Here is a 19,666-nt window from a genome sequence, read left to right on the forward strand (position 1 = left end):
AGGAAGGTGCTTGAGCCAAGAATTCAAAACTCTTGGTGTCAAATGTCACCCAAACTTTGGCAGATGGGGAGTGGAGAAATACTTTCTGCTGAGAACTTTTAATAGTCCTGCCTCTGTCTTCTCTAGGATCATCCTTTTCTACCTCAAACTTTACAAAGAAGAAATAACAACTCTGTTGTTGAGGATGCCGTTTATTAAGTTCAGAAAATGGCCTGCGAGTTATAAAAAATGTTCCCATCCTTATGCCCTTTTCATCCCCAAATTTGTAAATCTGCTTCAAGCATTTAACAGACTAGCTGTGTGCACATCAACAGAAGCAGTGGGTGTTTCTGGAATAACAGCTCAGTTTCATTTTCCTCTTGGGCCTTTTCTGAAACGTCCACATTTCCCACAAAAAAACATGTATGAACTGGGGGAAAGTTACACGCTGTGTATTTTTGAAACTCTTGGAGAGGTGAAGGGCCGTTATTTCCTGCAGGGTAGTGTCCTCCTTTTGCTTACTTCACAAACAAAACCCGGATGTGACTTGGGAACGAAAAAAAAAAAAAAAAAAAAGGAACAAAAAGTAAAACTTTTGTTGTTTCTCCAGGAAAGTGGAAGTGGGCTAGCTCAGCTCCAACCTTGGGCTCCAGCCCAGGCCGGTCCTCCGCGGGCGTGGCAGGGTCGGGAGCCGGGGAGCGGCATCCCCGCGGGAGAGCGCACGGCCTCACTATTTCAGCCGCCCCGCAAACTGAACCCTCCCTGGACTCACTGGGGCAGGCCTCCCGGGGTAGTGGGGACCTGAGAAAGAGCCCAGAGCTTTTAAGACCGTGGGACGCTAGGCAGGGCTGGCGTTAGAGGACGTCGTCGGGGCGCTGGGGACCACGGCCCGGGGAGGCAGTCACCTCCTGCGCAGGCGGGGTGCGCCAGCAGCGCAGTTATTTCAGGAGGCGCCAGAGTTTGCCACCCGTCCAGGCGCTCCACTTCCAGAGCTGCCCCTGTGGCTGGTTCTGGGGTGAAAATGCCAGCCCTTCACATCGAAGATCTGCCAGAAAAGGAAAAGCTGAAGATGGAAGTTGAGCAACTTCGCAAAGAAGTCAAGTTGCAGAGACAACAGGTAAGTTGGGTGTCCCAGAAGATTTCCTTCTCTGAAATGAACCAAGGTCAGCTTTTCCTAGGTTTGTTTCAGTAAAACAAATAGGTTTTTTGGCTCTTGGGTTTGGGGGTTTTGTTTTTGTTCTCTCCCCCCCCCCCACCCCCGCAAAGCTTCTCTTGAAGAGGGGCTTTGGTGGTGCTTGGAAATTGCCACTTGATGTGGGAAAACAGAGCCAGGCAGGATCCCGTTAAAGCCAAATGTTGGAAAACGGCAGGGACAGATGAGAAATTCTGCCTGCTGATAGACAGTTGGTTTTAAAAACTTAAGCTGTGGGGAAAAGGCAGGTGGCTCCTTATTTCCTTGATCTTTTTCATAATGGGAAAGAATGGTATTTAAAAGACTTTTCTTTGAAAAAAAAATCACAATGTAAGTCTTGGTTTACCTAGTTTTGAGTTTCGTCAGGGTTCTCCAGAAAGTGTGTGACAAACAGTCCACAGGGGTTTGGGAGCAAAACATTACAATTTCTATCTTTCTTTATAACTCTCATCCCTTTATAATTTCTAGTTTATGTTTTGTAAGTATGCACAGTGGACTAATACCTATGCAGTAATATCTGTTTATGAATAATTATACATACACTGTGTACAGAAATTCTTTTTAGTTATCATGATTAACAATTTTAGGCACCCCTGATGTGGATTACAAAGTCTATGAGAAAATAGGTCCCAGTGTTCAGAAGTTTCCACTGAAATTTGTTGGAGACTATAATTTTTACTTCAAATTTTTACTGATAATAGGGGCCTGTATTTCTTCCCTTTTTTTCCCTCAGCCAGGCAACCTGTAGTCCAGAAATAGATTTGGGGGTAGATATTTTTTAAGGGAAATGATCTGGTCATTTCTCCACAGCAAGAAGAATTTAACCTGGTTTTATTTCTCTATAGTCTAACACTAGAAAACGTGAAGGAAAACAATGGAAAGGGAGTAGGTATGGTTACTATGCTTACTTACTTTCCTGCTCTAGTTTTGGTAAATCTGTTCAGGACAAGAGCCTTGTTACACAGAAGCACATTTTGAGTGATGTTTGGAAGATGTGGGCTTCGGGGACTTTACTCTTTATACATTTCTTTTCCCAATTTCAATCTTCCAAATCCCTAGTCTCCCCAGATTTTGAAGTGCCAAGCCTTTTCTGTACATGTTGAAAGCTTTTGTAGCTTTAAAAATACTGCTCATGTTTAAAGGGAAAACAATTACAGGACTCGATGAATAGGCCTGTTTCTTGAAATGAAGGGACCCCTTTTGTAGATGGCAAAGCCCACAATTTGGCATCTCTTGGCCACTTAGATTTTTTTTTTCACATGGTGAACCTTATAGGTTACATATTAAAGAGAGTTGGACTTGCACATACTGAAGTAAAGCATTGTCTGTGCAAAGTTGAAATATCTTAATATTTGGTATCACGATGCAGAACTTAGAGAGGAAAAAAGACAAGTGTCTTCCAGTTATCTAAAGTTTCAAATTAGAAATTGGTCAAGGGCCTGGATGCAGCTGACCGTGTAGAAATTAAAGGTATTATTCATTAGCAATGCCTCCTGCAAGCTTCCCACCTCCAGTCCCTCAGACATACCCTGCAGGAGTGGCCTTCCAGCCCCAGAAACTCCAAGTTTATGCCACAGGAAGAGAAAATTCAGGGATAACCTTAGAAGATGGCACGGGGTGGGGGTGGGGGAATCTAAGTCCTAATATTAAGATTTCAACATTTTATTACGCACTTTGCATTATATAGCATTAGTGCTAGAAAAACATCATGGCTCCTAGAGATCATTCGACCCTTTCGCTTTTAAGGATGAAAAAAACCTGAATCCCAAGGAAGCTGACTAGCCCGTTATTTGCACCCCAGAGAAAATGATAGGGCAGTTGTTAAAGCACGACACTAAAACACACATCTTCTGATGCCCAGTCCATTATTTTGTTAATAAATTGTCCATTTCCGAGCTGTGGCTCTGCTCAGGCCAAGGACACACAATTCACAGGCTGAACTCCGGCTGTAGCCAATTGTTGTTCAACCATATCCTCTTGATCTTGGAAGGAAATGCATCAAAGGAGTAATTATTCACTTTTGGAGGTTACACATCTTTTTGGAAACCTAATGTAGAAGCCTCTGTAAGAACAGATACACTGTGGGGAAACGTGAGTCTTATCCACAAATTTTTTTCCTTTTTTTTTTTTGCTTTTTAGGGCTGCACCCGAGGCAAATGAAAGTTCCTAGGCTGGGGTTGAATCAGAGCTACAGCTGCCAGCCACAGCCACAGCCAGGCAGGATCGAGCCACAGCCATGTCCACAACCTGCACCACAGCTCACGGCAATGCTGGATCCTTAACCCACTGAGAGAGACCAAGGATCGAACCTGCATCTTCATGGATCCTAGTGGGGTTGTTAACTACTGAGCCCCGAAGGGAACTCCCCACAAATTTCTTTGTGGCCAAAGAGCCCAGTTTATGATACTAACATCATCACCTCTGAGGATTCACTTAAAATGCCCATACAATGAATGTTAGCAAGACTGATAGCAAATGTTACCTAGAGAATGGTACTTGGAAACATTTTATTTTGCCACATCTTAACTATAGCACTTAAATTTTATATCCCTATATGCCAAGAATCTTTGGGGGTGTGGGAATAAAACACTAAGTTTTTGATTTTTTAAAGATTTCAATTGTGGTATAATAGACATGAAGCATGTTAATTTTAGGCATATAACATAGTGATTTGATATTTGTATATATTGCAAAAATGATATATTTTAGGTTAGTTTAAAATCTCATATTTTATAATTTCCAGTTTATAGTCTGTGATTATACAGGATGTACTAACACAGTAGTGTCTGCACTTCTAAGTAAATAATTATATCTATTTTAGGATACATATGCAAACATTTTTTAGTGATCACCATTAAAACAGTTTGAAGATTATTAATCTAAATTACAAAATGGGAACATTTGCCTAGATTAAAGGTCTCCATTGGAATTTTCCAGAACTACTATAATTTTTAGTTCCAATTTCTTACTAGTTATGTAGGCCTTCATTACAACACTGACCCTTTTTTTTCTTTCTTATTCCCCTCTCTTTTTTAAACCCACTTTTACAAAATGTTTCTTAAGGATAGACTTTTTGAAGAAAAGTCTTTCTCCTTTCAGAAAAAATTTAAACTACTTACATAAACATAAGCTTCAGATAAGGCTAATTAGCCTCAGATAAGTCTTTTATTATGATCAATTCTGAGCAGAGACACAGAGGGAGACTTAGGGGCAACTTTAGCCTTTCCAGAATCAGACTTTCTCCAATGCTTCTGTCATTTTGTAAAACTACAGAACCTGGAACATACCCACTAAGTAGGAATTGTTGCAGGACACATCCCCAAACTTTTGGGGAGTGTCTACTACTGCACCTGCTTAGTAGCATGGAAAATTGAAAGTGAGGGATATTTTAGTTCCCAAAATATTGTGATACATCATAAATGTATTTGCAGAGGAAGGAAATCATATGAGGCACAGTGGATAGAAATTGCTCAGGATAATTTTTTTAACACAGTGACTTTCAAACTTTTTTGACCCTGACTGCATTAAGAAATATATCTTATATAGTTTATATCATTCATATATATTATATAAGCTCTGTGCTGCACGCCAATATTTTTATTCTATTCGTTTTAAAAATTCTGGTTGTACCCAATTGCATTAATTTCACTAAAGGATGGTGACAAAATTTGAACAATCGTGACCTCTTTCTTTCTTCCTTCCTTCTTTTCTCTCTCTTTCCTTCTCTTTCTTTCTTGCTTTCTTTCTCCTTAAGGTATCTAAATGTTCTGAAGAAATAAAGAACTATATTGAAGAACGTTCTGGAGAAGATCCTCTGGTGAAAGGAATTCCAGAAGACAAGAATCCCTTTAAAGAAAAAGGCAGCTGCATTATTTCATAAATAACCCTGGGGAGAAACTTCATCCTCAGTGGAAGGAATATTTTGTTGTATTTTTCTGAAGTAAGACCGACGTGCCTTTTAAAGAAGGAACAACGAAAGTTAAAGGAGACTTTCTTAAGCACTCACATAAATATGGTCATGTCTGAAAGCTTTGTGCCTCTCATCTTCATTCACTACACACTTCTTACAAGAGGGCGCTCAGTCCAGATGGACAATTATGGAAATAAGGACATCACTTGTGCTTGACTCACCTCCTTCAGTATTATTGCTTGATGCCTCAAATAAAGTTTTATCTCTGGAAACTGAGTGTTGGTGGTTTAAGAAAGCTGGTTTTTTTTTTTTTAATTAACTTTCATATTTTTCTCCATAACATTTAGATGTTCAGGCCCTGTATCTAAAGAGTCGGTGGTTTGGAGTACACATAGTGAGTGGCTCAGTGGTAATGAACCCAAGTAGTAGCCATGAGGATGCAGGTTCTATCCCTGGCCTCCCTCAGTGGGTTAAGGATCTGGCATTGCCATGAGCTGTGGTGTAGGTCACAGACATAGCTCAAAGCAGGCATTGCTGTGGCCGGCAGCTACAGTACCCATTCAACCCCGAGTCTGGGAACTTCCATATGCCACAGGTGTGGCCCTAAAAAAGAAAAGAAAAAAAAAAAAAGATTAGGTGGTTTGATAGATCATGTCTCAGATCCAGCTCTTTCTGTTTCAAATCTCAGGAGGTTTATAACACTGACTTCTGACTGCTGGAATGTTTGCAACTAAAATTAGCTATTAAAGGATGTTCCAGCTGTGGCACAGTGGGTTAAGGATTTGACTGCAGTGCCTTAGATCACTGTGGAGGTGAGGGTTCAATCCCTGACCCAGCACAGCAGGTCAGATTCCCCCATTGCCACAGCCACAGTATAGGTCACAGCTGAGGCTTGTCCATCTGGACTGTCTGCCTTCTTAGAAGGAGTGTGTAGTCCCTGGCCTGGAAACCTCCATGTGCTGTAGGTGTGACCTTTGAAAAAAATAATAACTATTAAGGAGTTCCCTGGTGGCTCAGCGTGTTAAGGATCTGACATTGTCACTGCTGTGGCTCAGGGCTTGATCTCCGGCCCAGGAACTTACACATGCCAAGATATGGCCAAAAATTAAATTAAATTAAATTAACTACTAAGTAACCAAGTGAGTGTGTAGAATTCCTAATGTTGAGTCAGGAACCAGGCCAAACCACATCTACACTAGCACTCCCCAGCTTATCCTTATACAGATCTTTTCCAGAGTGTAGTGGCTAGAGAAAGGGAGGGGGCTAGGGATCAGGAGGAGTTCAGTGGGGCTAGCCCTGGTCTGTCCGCCCACAGGGAGCTGCACTTCCCATATGATCGGCAGGTCTTGGCATGGCGAACCTCCAGTTCTGTGGCATTAGGCATTGGCACAGATGCTTGGCTCTGCGCCTACTCCAACCAGCCTTTTCCAGCCTGGACCAAACTCACCTCTTTTCTTTCTCCAAAGGAACAAATTAGTCACTTGCCAATTTCTAAAATTAGCTTGCTAAGTTTCTCCTTGATCTATTGGAATTCTTCATACATTCTGCCATTCATCCTTTGTTGGTGACAGGTGTTGTGAACACCTCTCCCAATTCACAGTTTTAACTTTTCACAGTCGGATCATAGCTACAGAGGTTTTTGCCTGCAGATGCAGCACGGCAAAGTATATGGCCTGCTCAAGTCTTTCATGAAGGCACCAGGGGCCTGGCCTCCAAAAAAGGGAACTTTCTTCCTTTCTTTGAGCATTTCCCCCCTTTCCCTCTGTTTTTTTTTTTTTTTTTTTTTTTTTTAAGATGTAAATTGCTCCAGGTTTAAGCTAAAAGAAAGACAAGCAAAACATTTCCAAGTTGGCTCCAGCTCAAAAGGGTTTAGGTACTAACTCGCCCCGCAATTTTGAATGTGGCATAGAAGCCCAGATTTCTCCTCCATTAGGTCTTTTCTCCTGCTTAGATGCGTAAATGTACCTTATTGAGCCAGAAACATGCCAAGGATCTCTACACTAGCTTCCTAAAGTATATCAGCATCCTTGCTCTGAAATTACCCCTCCCTGAGAGGGAACAGGATACCCCAGGCTTTTGAAAGAGAAGGTTACAGCAAACCAAGAGCAGAACTCTTTCCTCCAGTTTCCTGCCTTTTTCCAAGTGTTGACGTCAATTGGGATTACTGAGAGTACAGGGATAATTTTAGCCCAAAGTATGATCCACTCCATGGCGAAGTTTAAAAAGTAAAGGTATGTTGTTTCCAATAACCAGAGGACAATTAGCATCTGGGATATGTTTCTACTATTAGTTATTTAATATTTAAGGTGGCATGGGGTTTTAGTACCTTGGTGCTTGAAAAGTTTCACTTTAATAAGCTGTTTCATTTCTTTCATGTCATAAGGTTTCCTTCTGTTGCATAAGGAAACAGATATCCATTCTGGTTATTGACAAGGCAGGTCAAATCACTTGGAGGGCCAAGTCAGCACCTATAGCCCCTCGCTTCTTGAGCACTGTGGATGACAAGGCTGTACCCTGAATTTCTATTAGCCATATTCATCTGTCCAATCATGGACACTTCCAAGTCTAGCTTTAGTTCTTCATGCATGTACTTTCAACATATTACAAACGAGTCAGCTCACTTCTGTTTTCTCCTTGGTAAATACCCATCTTGTAGATGTTTCTACTACATCTCATTCACTTCTTTTTTTTTCTGTTTCATCAAAGTAACTCAGCAAACCTACAGAAGTGTAATAAAATCCTTTTGATTTCAAGGGTTCAGTGCTAAAAACACATTAGCCTTTATTAGGAAGAAAATGAGAAATACAGCAACTATATATTTGGATATATTATAAAAGTAACCCTCAATAAGTGGGAATTTGTTAAGTAGAATTTAAGTCAAGTGTTCAATTTCTTGCAAGTATCTAGTTCTGTAATTATTTGGTATCTGATAAGACAGTTACTGTGCTTTGTGTTTTGAGACTTAGATTCTATGAGCTCAAAATATTAGCAAAATTGGCCTTTCTACTTCTAGGCAGATTTAACATTCTAAGTTCACCCATACTTGGTATTTCAAGACAATTTATCTTGCATATTGGATGCAAACTAGCATCTCACTATTGTCTAAATTGCGTTTCCTTGATTTCCTGAGATGTTCACAGTCAGATTGTCGCATACCTTTTGACCACCTTCAACCATTTCACCTCCCCAACCCCCCACATCTGGCGACCACTCAATTTCCTTTATCTATGAGTTTGCTTTTCTTCTCTTCTTTTAAGAGTCCACATATAATGAGATCATTTGGTACCATTTTTTTTCTTTCTTTTTTTGCTGCACCTGAGGCATGTGGAAGTTCCTGGATGAGAAACTGAACCCACGCCACAGCAGTGACTGGAGCCACAGCAGTGACCATGCCAGATTTTTAACCCCCTGCACCACATGGGTACTCTGGTATTTGTCTTTCTTTGTCTGACTTATTTCACTTAACATGATGCCCTCAAGGTCTATCTCTATTATTGTAACAGCAAGAGTTCCCTCTTTTGTGATAGCTGAATAATAATCTGTTGGGTATCTATGCCACAATTTCTTTATCCATTCATTCATCAGTAGACATTTAAGTTGCTTCCATATCTTGGCTATTGCAAATAATGCTGCAATGAACGCTGATGGGTGCATAAAGTTTTGTAAGTTCATGTTTTCATTTTCTTTGGATAAATATCCAGAAGTGGAATTGCTGCATCATATGGTAGTTCTATTTTTCTTTTTTTCTTCTTTTTTGGCTGCCCACCAGCATATGGAGTTCCCAGGCCAGGGATCAGATCTGAACCACAGTTTTGACCTAAGTTTTGACCTGCCTACAACTGTGGCAACACTGGATTCTTATGTCACTTTGCTGGATGGGGATCGAACCTGTATCCCAGCGCTCCCAAGATGCCACCGATCCTGTTGCACCACAACAGGAACCCCTATTTTTAATTTTTCAAGGAAACTTCACACTGTTTTCCATAGAGGCTGCACCAATTTACATTCCCACCAACAGTGCACCAGGGTCCCTTTTTCTCCACATCCTTGCCAACACTACTGTTGCTAGTCTTTTTGCTAATAGCCATTCTAACAGGTGTAGGTGATATTTTACTGTGGGTTTGATTTGCATTTTCCTAATGATGAGTCATGTTAGGTTCCTTTTAATGTACTTATTTGCACCTGCTTTTATTTGTTTAAAGAAACATTGGAAGGTTATACATGAACTAATAATTGCTACCTATTAGGGCCAATGTTGGGTATATTCAGGTGGGAAAGAAGGAGGTTGTGATTTCTCATTGTACATTTTTCTATAAAGTTTTGGTTTTTGAACCTTGCAAATATATTATCTAGTTTAAAAAGGAAAATGATTTTAAAATAGAAGCAAAATTCATATTTCTATGTATAGGCTTTGAAAAGTAGGTATATTTTGGCATAAACATCCTGTGAATCAGGAATAAGTTTGTATATTCAACATGATCTGACTAATCATAATACATTTTGAGGCACTCCTGTTGTGGCATAGCAGAAACAAATCCAACTAGTATCCATGAGGATGCAGGCTCAATCCCTGGCCTCACTCAGTGGGTTAAGGATCCAGCATCGCCGTGAGCTGTGGTGTAGGTCACAGACACAGCTCTGATTCTGTGTTGCTGTGTCTATAGTGTAGGCTGGCCACTGTACCTCCGATTTGACCCCTAGCTTGGGAACCTCCATATGCCGGGGGGGAAGACCCTGAAAAGCAAAATAATAACAATAATACATTTTGATCTGTTAAGATTACCCCACTGAGTAAAACAAAGGCATTAAGTCAGTAATAGTTATATTCCACCCCTATCCCTTTTTTTTGAGTCTTAGAAGGATGATAATCAGTGAGAAATAAGTCCCTACTTTTAGTGTGACAGTCTAGGAGAGCAAGGACCTGTGAGAAGATATCACTGATTTGCAAGGAGTGGGGTGGTCAGAGAAGGAAAGTCTGAGGTGATCTCTTCCGTTGGGGTGAAACCTGACTCCCCGCCCCCCACACCCAGTGCACTGGGCTGCTTTCAACAAAACACCAGAACATCAATAGCACTTTTCCACTCAAGCTACACTCTGGCTGAAGGCATGAATCCACAAACCATTAAAAAGTCTTTGCTTATATTAGAAACTAAATGATGCCCTTGCTTCCTTTTCCCTTTGGTTCACACACACATTATATGATGACCTCTTTAAAAAAAAAAAAAAAGAAAAAGAACCCTAATATTAAAGAGTGCATAATTTCTTTGCATGTGAAAATGGAAGAGGGGGATTAAAATAGGTAGATTATAAATTTTAGAAATTGGACCCAAAGTTATTGTGCAAAAGTTACACTTAAAATGAAGGAAATCAACACCATTTGATCTAACAATCCTACTCCTGGGCATCTATTCAGATAAATCCATGACTTGAAAAGACACATATACTCCGAAGTTCACTGCAGCACTATTCACAATAGCCAAGACATGGAAACAACCTAAATGTCCACAGACAGAGGAGTGGATCAAGAAGATGTGGTACATATATACAATGGAATATTACTCAGCCATTAAAAGGAAACAAATAATGGCATTTGCAGCAACATGGATGGATCTAGAAATTACCAGGCTAAGTGAGGACAGTCAATGAGATACCGACCATCAAATGCTATCACTTACATGTGGAATCTAAAATAAGGACACAATGAACTTCTTTGCAGAACAGACACTGACTCACAGACTTTGAAAAACATATGGTTTCCAAATGAGACATGTTGGGGGTTTGGGGGGATGCACTGGGGGTTTGGAATGTAAATGCTATAAAATTTGGCTGTCATGATCATTGTACAACTATAAATGTAATAAAATTCATTGAATAATAAAAAAGAATTATGGAAAAAATTTTAAAGTTTACTTTGAATAAAATAGATAAGCAGCAAGGACGTATTTTATAGCACAGGGAATTATAGCCATTATCTTGCAATAAAGATAATTATAGCCATTATCTTTCAATTAAAGCCATTTACTTTTAATAAAGTATAATCCATAATAAAAAAATTTAAAAATGAAGGAAATCGATCCTTGTAAAATTCAACAGTCCTGAAAAATAATCCATATTGACATATATGTAAATGCATTCATGTATGCATGTACTTATTCAACAACAAAAGTATCTGGAGCTCCCTCTATGTAGTTTAGGCCTAAAAGATATAATGGTGAATTAAACAAAGACCTTAGGTTCATGGAGTTTACAGAAATCATATTTACTCAGATATAGGTGGAAATTACAGAATGTATTATAATGTATAAGTTAGGGTAAACAAGAAAGCATGTTTTGTATTTTTCAATGGTGATGCTGATACTGGCATGAAGATGATTATGGAGACAGTAATAAATGATGATGATGCCAGCTTCTACATATGAAGTGCAACTATTCCACACTGGAGTAAGATTTTTACATAGATTATATCCTTTAATTCTCACAAGTACCTTACACATTAGGCATATAGTTCACACAAAACCATAAAGCTAGCATAACTAGCAAAGCAGAGACTGTGCTTAAACATTATGCAATGGTCCTCTCTTTTAGGAACTAACATATATTTAGAGTGTAAAGAACTATTAGTTTAACAGTTTTCTGAAGTGGCTTTTGGCACAGGTATATTCAGCCACTGTGGCCTCAGAAATTTTAGCCCTGTAACAGAGAATTTTGTAGTTGCTTGTTTTAATTGTTTTTTGTTGGTGAATTTGTTTTCTTAAAATTATATCACAGCTCTAAAAGTACTATAGCAATGCTGAATTCTAATTATATAATCAAATAGATTTTGCTCATTTGCTGAATAACATAATGTCTTAATTTAGTGCCAGAATTTATCTCATAGAAGCTACATGAATGATGGTAGAGTGTCAAGAAGAAATAAACCAGACTCTGTAAGGTTCTTGAAAATAACAAAATTATCAGTGATAGTCAGCCAGCCTTAGAGAATTATCTACAGGAACCAAAGAATCTTTCCTAAGAAGTCATCTAACTTGGTCTCCATAAACACTTGTATGATTTTTTCAGTAAAGGTTGACATAGGCTTTCACTTACGTGTGTCATCTCAGCATTTTCTCATAGGCAGCCTGAGGCAGACAATGTGAATTACCTACTTCAGAGAACTGGTTTGAGAAATAATGAGTCTGATGGTCTACACTATGAGTTTAAGAGCTCCTTAAATTCATTAAATTTAAGAATTCCTTAAATTCATCAGAAAGTCCTCATGTATTGGTAGTAATCAGTATTTATCAATAAACACCTTCAAATCACATTTGGAATTAGATTAAATATAAGTAAGGAATATATCTATTCTACAGAATTGGTATAGTCACTCCAACTTTCACAACTTTGGCACAGTACAGAGAAAGAAGAGAAGGGAATTGGTCTTGCCTGACTGGGTATTTTGAAATAGTATTAAAGCCTGTACCTGTCACATCTAAGAAAGAAAAATGAAGAGGAAAGGAGAGAAATAGTTAAAGCAATATTAAATAGTTTGGAAACATAATTTAAAAATTGATAAATATTGATATAGTTCACTGATTACTTAAGAACAGATCCAAGGTCATTGTTGCTAAATGTTTCCTCTTTCTAACTACAGTCATGTGTTAATGAGGAACATAGAACAAAAATGTACTTGCTCTTTAATTGCCAATGTGCAGACTTGCCTTCTCTCTTTTACTGTTTTCATTAATCTTTGAAAGATTTTATGCAAGTGAATTTTCAACTGATTCTTATTACATATATTATTTTAATATCAAGGCAGATATAAAGTAGAATAAATTAATATTTATTAACATTTGGATTTTTTCAGTCTGGAGCAGGGAGTGATTCAGACATTTGAAAACCACTCATTTGAATTTGATTTGACAAATGGATTAAGGGCCTGTAAACATGATACTCTATGGACAAGTTCAGCCAATATTTTTCCTGCATTCTAGGAACTGGCAGTCTAAACAAATGGTAGTGACATTTATCAAGTCTAATTAATTAAACCAATTTTATTACAGAGTGTAAGTGGATAAAGTGTTTGAGAAAAAGGGGGGGTAATAAGTGAATGATGAGAGTAAAACTAGACTATGTTCTACCTTTTATTCTAGAAACACTTCATGAGACAGAGTAGCGTAAGTGGAGGAAAAGAATTTGTGGTATTAAACTAAGAGAAATCCCACTTACTGGGTCCAGCTTGGCAGACCTAGTGGGCATTTATCAAATTTATACCACAAGAGAAGGAATTTATAGGTAATCAGGTATACCGTCTTTGATAAAAAGTCTCTAAAATGCTTTTTAAGTTATTGTGTCATCCAAAAGTCTACAAACAATAAGTGCTGGAGAGGATGTGGAGAAAAAGGAACCCTAGTACACTGTTGGTGGGATTGTAAATTGATGCAACCACTGTGGAAAGCAGTATGGAGATTCCTCAGAAAACTAAACATAGAACTACCATTTGATCCAGCAATCCCACTCCTGGGCATCTATCCAGAGAAAACCACGACTCGCAAAGACACATGTACTCAAATATTCATTGCAGCACTATTTACAATAGCCAAGACATGGAAACAACCTAAATGTCCATCGACAGAGGAGTGGATCCAGAAGAAGTGGTACATATACACAATGGAATATTACTCAGCCATCAAAAAGAACGAAATACCAGCATTTTTAGCAACATGGATGGACCTAGAAACTATCACACTAAGTGAAGTCAGCCATACAATGAGACACCAACATCAAATGCTTTCACTGACATGTGGAATCTGAAAACAAGACAGACGGAACTTCTTTGCAGAACAGATGCTGACTCACAGACATTGAAAAACTTATGGTCTCTGGAGGAGACAGTTTGGGGGGTGGGGGGATGTACCTGGGCTGTGGGATGGAAATCCTGTGAAACTGGATTGTTATGATTATTCTACAACTACAGATGTGATAAATTCATTTGAGTAATAAAAAAAATGAAAAAAGTTATTGTGGATACCACACTCACCTAAATCAAGTGACTTAAAGCAATGGTTTCTGAGTCCTCCAGTTTATCTGGGCCTGGCTCTGCTGATCTTGGTTGATTCATCTGCAGTTGACTTGGGTTGACTTGGTCCCAAAATTGAGCAGTGGAAGCCAGTGGGAACAACCTAGGGATATGGGGGGGAAAGAGGCTCCTTTAGGATAAACCAGAAGTTTCTGGTGCTAAAGGCAAAATACTGGGGATGGTTACGACACACATTCAGGGAGTAATTTTAAAAGGTGGGAGGGGGAGGATTAGAAATCTGAATCATGGAGTTCCCATCATGGCTCAGTGGTTAACAAACCCGACTAGCATCCATGGGGACAAGGATTCATTCCCCAACCTTGCTCAGTGGGTTAAAGATCCAGCATTGCCATGAGCTATGGTGTAGTCACAGACATGGCTCAGATCCTGTGTGGCTGTGGCTGTGGCTGTGTCTGTGACATAGGCCAGTGGCTACAACTCCAATTCAATCCCTAGCCTGGGAACCTCCATGTGCCACAGGTGTAGTTCTAAAGGAACAAAAAAAAAAAAAAAAAAAAAAAAAAAAAACCAAAACCAAAACCAAAACCAAAACAAAACAAAAACAGCACCCACCCCCACCAAAAGACAAAGAAGTCTGTATCAAAGTGAATTCAAGAGCTTCAGTAACTTAACAAACCCTCAGCTAATGTAGCAAAGCTGAATTGCACCAAGGAAAAATGAGCAGCCTCTTGAAAATTAATTTCCCTAAATCCGTGTATAGACACATCAATTCCCGGAAAGCAGAAGACTGTGGGTTCCAAATATATCCCTTTCACATCATATGTTATAGTAGAAAGAACCTCCTGCAACTTGACCACATCTGCCCATAGAGGGGCTTATTTTCAAGAGAGCCAAGCCCATGAAGTCACAAGCTTTTCCTTCTATTCCCAAGGCTGGTCAGTCAGTCTGATAAGCCAATCCAGCTAATATTTCAGAGACTGATAATATTGTGCCCTCCTGGTTCACCCCCTAGGAAGCCTACATTTCTTTCTAGTCTTTTCCTAACCCTCAGAGGACTGAGATGAGAGAGATGTCCAGAGAATTGGGGTTGGCTCTTTAGTTTACTCCTCTCCTCCCAAATTTTGTTTTTGTTTTGTTTCTTCCAAACACTGTCTGAATCTGGACTTTAGAGAAATTCCTACTGATATTTTCTGGGTGTATGTCTGTGTTGGATTTTTTTTTTTTTTTTTTGGTGCATTTCTCTTATGAAGGCTTAATCCTCATCAGTATTTCTCAGGCTTCTGATGGCTTTTACTGTGCCAAATGTTTCTCACGTAATCTCTCATACTTTGCTATAGTTGAAAGGATGCAGGTTATCTGGAAGGGAAGAAGTTTGCAAATACTTTTTGATTAACGAGGAGCATTTGAGACTACACATCTTATGAGCTTAAAGTATTACACAGCCTTCATACATCCATTCACTTGGTAGTTGACCCTGGAAATGAGTGATTTTTTATCCAGTTAATTAATTAATTGTCTTTTTAGGGCTGCATCCATGGCATATGGAAGTTCCCAGGCTAGGGGTCGAATTGGAGCTGCAGCTGCTAGCCTACACCTCAGCCACAGGAACATGGGATCTGAGCAGTGTCTGTGACTTACACCACAGCTCACAGCAACACCAGATCCTTAACCCACTGAGGGAGGCCAGGGATTGAACCTGCATCCTCATGGATACTAGCTGGGTTCTTAATCCACTGAGCCACAACAGGAACTCCTCTGTTATCTTTTTAGAAGGACATTTGCAAACATAATTTGGGAGACTGTCCTTGGCAAAGTTTACTTGGGAGCCTGGAATCTAAAATTTGTGTTATTATCATGCATTTGTATATACTAAAAAGAAGGTAAGTTTATGCATCTGTCATATATTGGGAGGACTATAAGGCAGTATTATAAATGTATATTCTTGAGGTCATAAATCGTAATCACACTGGGTCAGGGGTAGTCAACTTTTTCTGTAAAGGGCCAAGTGGTAAATATTTTAGCCCTTGCTGCTGTACTGTCTCTGTGGCAACTACTCTGATGTGAAAGCAGCCACAGACAATAACATACCAAAACAAATGGGTATGGCTGTGTTCCAGTCAAACCATTTTTATAAAAAGAAGCAGCAGGCTGAACGTGGCCCATAGAGCATTACTCTTGAACAAGGTCTTTTTGTCTTTCTAGGGCCACACCTGCGGCATATGCAGATTCCCAGGCTAGGTGTCCACTTGGAGCTGTAGCCACTGGCCTACGCCAGAGTCACACCAATGCAGAATCTGAGCCGTGTCTGCGACCTACACCACAGCTCACGGCAACACCGGATCGTTAACCCACTGAGTGAGGCCAGGGATCCAACCTGTGTCCTCATAGATGCTAGTCCAGTTCGTTAACCACCGAGCCACAATGGGAACTCCCAAACAACGTCTTTTAAACTGCATGTTAGGACCCATTTAGTGGAATGTTACCAATACTTCTAATAAAATAAATTCAAATAATCTGAAGTATCAGCATATATTCCATATAGCAAAATGGTATTTGTCTTATGAAACATATATGTATTGAAATCCACATGTAAAATTCATTTCTTTCTGTAGGTTACAGTCAATGAAAGTTTGAAGGTTGCTGATCTAGAGTGTTAGAACTGAAAGTCCAGCTTTTGATTCTATAAAGAATTTAACCTCATCCAAAGAGAGGTCTGGCTTTTCCCTACCCATCCCTGGGAGGTGATTTGTAAGCCCTTTGTCCTGATTAGCATGTCTTTGTTTACCTAGGAACTTTGAGCCATGCCAGAAAGTCTAAGAATGGGACTTATGGTGAGGCTTTGAGTCATGTGGTATTAGCTTGATTTCTGCAGAGGTTGGAGACAAGCCAGCCATGTGGGCAGTTGGCCACGGAGCCCCATTAAAGGCTGGATACTGAGGCTTCAGTGAGTTTCCCTGCTTGGCATTACCCATATGTGTCACACATTGTTTCTGAGAGAGCAGTGTAGTCCATGATTCCACTCGAAGAAAACAACTGGAAGCTTGGAATTTTGCTGGTCTCTGCTCCATTCATCACTTCCCTTGGCTGACTTTAATCTGTCTCTTTTAGCCTTAATGAACATTGACTAAGTATAACAGCTTTCAGTGAGTTCTAGGAGTCCTTCTAGCAAAGTATTTATTCTAAGAGTAGTCTTAGGGACTCCCTACCCATCCCTGGGAGGTGATTTGTAAGCCCTTTGTCCTGATTAGCATGTCTTTGTTTACCTAGGAACTTTGAGCCATGCCAGAAAGTCTAAGAATGGGACTTATGGTGAGGCTTTGAATTAGCATCAGAAATGAGGGAGGTTTTGTGGACTATGTCCTTCTAATTTCTCAGGTGAGGAAACCATGGGCCCATGGCATTTATAAAGGCTGTGCAGCTAAGCACAGTAAGAGTACCAGCCCTGTAAGTCTCCTTATGTAGAGGCTTCTTCCTCCTCCTGTGTCATTCCTGAAACAAATGCTAACGTTCATTGAGTTTATCTGACTTTCTGCCAAGGGCTTGATACACATTAACTCATTTTATCCTCACAAGGACCCTATACCATTTGTACTAGGATTAGCCCCATTTTACAGGGATGTAATCAAAGCTTGGAGAGCTTGGGTAAATTTCCCAGGGTCATACAGGTTTTAAATGGTGAAACTAGGACTCAAAGCCAGAGGCTCTGAACGCAACTGAATCTCATTTTCACTTGACTTATTATCGTTTCCCTAGATGTTGCACGTTCCATTCTCTAGAGATGCTGGCTTTAATTTCTTTCATGAGAAACCACATCACCTAGTATACATGTACATAATAAAGAAGAGCATCCTACACATTTGTAATATTCCCTTTCATATAGGGCATAGTTAATCCTTAATAAAGGAGATTGATAATAAATGAGGATGAAAGATATAGGGTCTTGGGTTAGAATCCCATGTGTCTTCTTGTTTCCCACATTGTGGTTGACATATTGGTTTTCTTCCTCTCCATCTTTTCCTCCTCTTCCTCCTCTCCCTTCTCTGTCCTCTCTTTCTCTTTACTTGTAATATCCATGAGTATGTGTGAAAGAGATTAAGAAGCCAGGAAAACATCTGAAAATTTAATTTAAAATGTTGTTGTATATGCTTCCCCAGCCCCTTAGTAACAATCTGCTATTTTCTCCTCAAAGGTGTCAATAAGGCAAAAATGGCTAGGAGTCTTGACCTTGAGAGGAAGTGTGTCTATATAGCTCACGAGAAACGGATTGCTTTGGGCTTTCACTTTAGACCCTGTTACTGTTTCACTGTCTTGAAGGTTTGGAGCAGAGTCCCATGTACCCTCTGCTGAGCCCTGCTTATCCTCCATTCCACAGTAATCACACTGACCCATCTTCTCCATTGTTTCCTTCCTGTAGCTTCTCCTCTTAACACACGCAGTCAGAGACACTGCTCCTCCTTCCACCAATTTTCCCTTGTGGGCTGAGAGGCTCCCACCTCCCATTTCCTGACTACTGGCCAGTGTTGCCCTCTCGTATTCACATTGAGATTTCATGCTGCTCGCCTTTGCCAGACTCTCTTCTCGGCCACAGTCGCCAGCCAACCTTGGTTCTTCCTGGCTGACCTCAGAGACCATGCCTCCATTCTTCCCTCAAATCTCTTGCCAACTTTGAAGATGAGGAAGTGATTTTTTTGACACTTCAGCTTTAGATTTTTCTCAATCTCCTTAATCTCAGTGGTTATAATACTAGTTTTGCCCATCACGCTATCCCATTATTCAGGCCCACTTTATGCCCTGCCATGTAAAATATTAAAATAATAGCATTTTTGTTGGTATATTACCAATTTGGGATCATAATCATTTCTATCTTGAGCTATGCCCAGAGAATATTAAAAATGTGAAGAAGTTCCCACTGTGGCTCAGCAGGGTTAAAAACCAGACATAGTGTCCATGAGGTTCAATACTTGGCCTCAGTCAGTGGGATAAGGATGCAGTGTTGCCATGAGCTGTGGTGTAGGTCACAGACACAGCTCAGATCTGGCGTTGCTGTGGCTGTGGTGTAGGCCAGCAGCTGCAGCTCTGATTCAGCCCCTAGCCTGGGAACTTCCATATGCTATAAGTATGGCCCTAAAAAGATCAAAAAAAAAGTAAACAAAAATGACAGTGCACTTTTTAAGTCAAGATTGTGACTGCTCCTAGGGGCATGACATGACTGCAAGGGGACAGGAAGGAGGCTTCTGGGATGCTGGGATTGTTGAGGTAGGGGGTGAGGTCTTGTGTTCACTTTGTGAATCTTTTTTGTGTTGTATAGTCTTCGATACGTACTCTTTTTGCTGTCCCGTAGCAAATATTCTGACATTGTTTCTCCCCTTTAAAGCTACCTAAGAGATATTGCTCTTGTCTTAACTCTAATTTCCCAGATTACTAGTACTGAGTTGAGACTGGTGTGTTAGTCATTTGTTGTTCTGTAATGACAGTTTGTCCCACACTTCTTGAGGCCCATGAGAGGATCTTAAAAATATGGGATTCGGGGTGTGTGTGATGGGGGGGACACTGAGGAGAAAGTGTGTGG

General features: G+C 40.0%; 1 protein-coding gene and 1 long non-coding RNA gene across 2 annotated transcripts in view; one reads left to right on the forward strand and one right to left on the reverse strand.

The window, feature by feature from the left end:
- LOC106504955 overlaps positions 1–19,666 on the reverse strand; it is a 51,938-nt gene that overhangs the window by 13,990 nt on the left and 18,282 nt on the right. The window contains exon 3 of the long non-coding RNA XR_001298947.2: positions 14,098–14,239. This is a non-coding gene — a long non-coding RNA (uncharacterized LOC106504955). The remainder of the gene's footprint in view (positions 1–14,097; positions 14,240–19,666) is intronic.
- GNG11 (G protein subunit gamma 11) lies at positions 455–5,357 on the forward strand. The gene is made up of 2 exons (XM_005667613.3): positions 455–1,096; positions 4,926–5,357. Exons 1-2 carry the CDS (start codon positions 1,001–1,003, stop codon positions 5,049–5,051), a joined length of 222 nt encoding a protein of 73 aa, XP_005667670.1. The 5' UTR covers positions 455–1,000; the 3' UTR covers positions 5,052–5,357.

The sequence above is a fragment of the Sus scrofa genome, chromosome 9, assembly GCF_000003025.6.
Source record: "Sus scrofa isolate TJ Tabasco breed Duroc chromosome 9, Sscrofa11.1, whole genome shotgun sequence".
NCBI lineage: Eukaryota > Metazoa > Chordata > Mammalia > Artiodactyla > Suidae > Sus > Sus scrofa.

What these genes read in the sequence shown, in the direction of transcription:
- GNG11 (XM_005667613.3), top strand. Translation starts at nt 1,001, where the DNA reads ATGCCAGCCCTTCACATCGAAGATCTGCCAGAAAAGGAAAAGCTGAAG. An exon ending in TCAAGTTGCAGAGACAACAG is followed by an intron (nt 1,097 to 4,925) that starts GTAAGTTGGGTG and finishes TTTCTCCTTAAG; the next exon opens with GTATCTAAATGTTCTGAAGA.